Consider the following 2,713-nt stretch of genomic DNA (forward strand, 5'->3'; position numbering starts at 1 on the left):
CGCAGCGGCGTCAACAGACGAAACCCTAGCCCGCGAGTGGAACAGCGGTTGATGAGGGAGCGCCACGTTTTGGTTGCCGCTGTTCGCCCTTCCAAAGCATCGCATGGAAGTAGGTACACGGTTGACCATGCCGGCACGGGACTGTTCATCACGTGTGGTACTGTTCATTCCGCTCGCTAGACCATCTCAACACACGCCTACACAGCCCGGCTTACAGCGGCTTACAGTTTTAAGTAATGTGTTGGCGTTTGGCTCGATATCTAACTTGAAACCAATTGAAGACCTACACATATACGAATATATATTCAAGTTCTCTTTATTTCCTCCAACTTACATACTCATATATAATAGTAAATACTGATATTGTTGTTGACAAAAATATATGGTAAAATCGGTCTGTGGCAAGAATAGGCAATCACATGATTGCGCAGGAGCTGGGCTGGTCGGCGACGACCATGTGCGAGGGGTATTGGTGGTGGTAGTAGTAACCGGGATACCAGTACGGCAGCTTCTCGTCCTCTTCTTTCTTCTTCTTGTCCTTAAATTCCTCCACCTTCACGATGCGTGCGCCGAGGAGCCTCCTGCGCAGACGGCCGAGGAGAAGACGGCCGAGGAGCTTCTTGCGCAGACGGCCGACGAGGGACACCGTGTCGACGTCGTTGCCCACCACCTCCAGCATGTCCCTCGAGTCACCAGTTATCCCCACCGAGATCACACCTGCATCCATGCATGCATGTTACGACCACTAATTAACGCACAGTCGCACATATCAAGGAACATCGTGGTGAAGAATCAATTTACTCGTGCATACCGGTGGTTTTCGCGGCCGTCGTCATGACCTTGCGCCGGCTCTTGTCGCTTGACACGCTCACCTGGATAACAATCTTTTGCTGCACCAACGACAAGGGCAGGACAAAAGCTATCGATCAGTTCATCGCATGGTTCAGTTGAAGAGCTAGTAATTGCTCACAAGTAAACTGCTAACCAAACAGTATGACTGTATGAGTTACTCCCTCCGATCCCTTTTAGAGTAGATGCGAAAGGGGGCGTATGAAGAAACTGAAGAAGTGCATTACCTTCATTTCGGTGTTAGCTGTCCGTGAGATGCCAACAAGCAAGGAGAATGTTCGGAAAGGTTTGTGTTCGATCCAGGCTAGCTAGGTTTACCTCCGCGACTCTGTGGGGAGAACAGCGATGACCACCTCTGTTATATACACATACACGCTGTACGTACGTGGGCTTAGGCTGATGGTGATAGCAGACCTAAGAGTGATTCAAGCCACTAGCTTCTTGCAAGAAGATTCAGAGCAGCTAGCAGCAGCTGAGCTGAGCACACGGTCAGCGGTAAACTGCAAGGTTCCAACAAAGTAGCTACCCAAGTAAACGGGTCACGATCACGAGTTCTAGGTTGATTATTCCGGCCGGAAGGCATCGACTCCTCGACGAGAGGCGCGATTAATACTGCGCGAGCAGCTAATTGTAATTGCCTGCTGGCCACGTCGTGTGTTTCTCCGATGCCGTCGCAGCGCGTGGGACGATACGATGCGCGTATGTAGAACGGCTGCGCGTCCTGCTTGTTGTACTCTTTCAGAACAATGCAATTTGCTTATCAAATATCGTAGATACTTTTAAACAACAGGTACACAAATATCTAAGTCTAGGAAAAATGCTCGTCTGTTGCCACGGCTGAACAATTTAGGTTTGGTACGTTCAGATTGAAACATTCGGGCCAGCCCCTGGTAACATGTTCAGATTATCACAAAACCTTTGGAGTGATAATGAGATGTTGAATGCGGGTGACAATATCGAATTAACCAGACCTTTTACTACCGAGGAGGTAAAAGATGTTCTCTTTTCTATGGAGAGTAATCGTGCTCCTGGGCCAGATGATATTCCCATAGAGTTCTACCAGCATTGCTGGGAGGTGGTGAAAGGCGGCGTGACGAACCTTTTCTTTAATTTTCATAACGGAAATCTAAATTTGTAGCGGCTCAATTATCGGGTGATAACCTTGCTTCCTAAGATGGGTTACACAGTTGTACCCCATGGAAGAGGTCAGGCTAGTACCGGTATTGGGCGTGGTCGAGGGGAGTTTCACTAGTAGAAAACCTCTCATCAATACCGGTTCCAGAGGGGCATTCGTGCCGGTTGAGCAACCGTTATAAATTATCCGGCACTAAAGGCCCCCCCCTTTCGTACCGGTTGCTTACGAACCGGTATAAAAGGGGCCTCCACGTGGGCCACCAGGAGAGCTCAGGGCCAAGGAGCTTTGGTACCGGTTGGTAATACGAACCGGTACCAAAGGTTCCCACCCGCGGCAGGGAATTTGCCCGAATCTCTGCCGCGGCAGAGAATTCAAGTTTTAGGGTTTTTGGAGGGGTTTAGGGATATCGGTTTGTTTCATATCGCGTCGATGCACCAGAAACGCGTTTGGATTTAGGTAGTACATGAAGATCAAGATGATGCATAGAAAGTTGGTGCATATAATATAACACACATGTAATTGCATAAGATCGCAAATTAAGAAGCACTATGCATGAAGATCGATCTTCATGCATAGTGGTACTCTCCGAGGCGTACTCTATATATGTCTATTACATGTAGCATAGTGGTACTCTTCGAGTCAACTATATATGTAACATGTACATCTTCATTCATAGTGGAACTCTGCGAATGGTGGTATGACGTCCCGAAGGAAGAATCCCGCCAATTC

The 2,713-nt window shown here is 48.4% G+C and overlaps 1 protein-coding gene across 1 annotated transcript; it reads right to left on the reverse strand.

Annotated features, from left to right (window-relative positions):
- Positions 1-330: 330 nt before the first annotated feature.
- Positions 331-1,179, reverse strand: LOC124670407. Its single transcript, XM_047206914.1, has 3 exons — positions 1,077-1,179; positions 812-890; positions 331-717 (listed from the first exon to the last, which is right to left on the reverse strand). Exons 1-3 carry the CDS (start codon positions 1,080-1,082, stop codon positions 416-418), a joined length of 387 nt encoding a protein of 128 aa, XP_047062870.1. The 5' UTR covers positions 1,083-1,179; the 3' UTR covers positions 331-415.
- Positions 1,180-2,713: the final 1,534 nt, after the last annotated feature.

The sequence above is a fragment of the Lolium rigidum genome, chromosome 7 (assembly GCF_022539505.1).
Source record: "Lolium rigidum isolate FL_2022 chromosome 7, APGP_CSIRO_Lrig_0.1, whole genome shotgun sequence".
Classification (NCBI taxonomy): Eukaryota; Viridiplantae; Streptophyta; class Magnoliopsida; order Poales; family Poaceae; genus Lolium; species Lolium rigidum.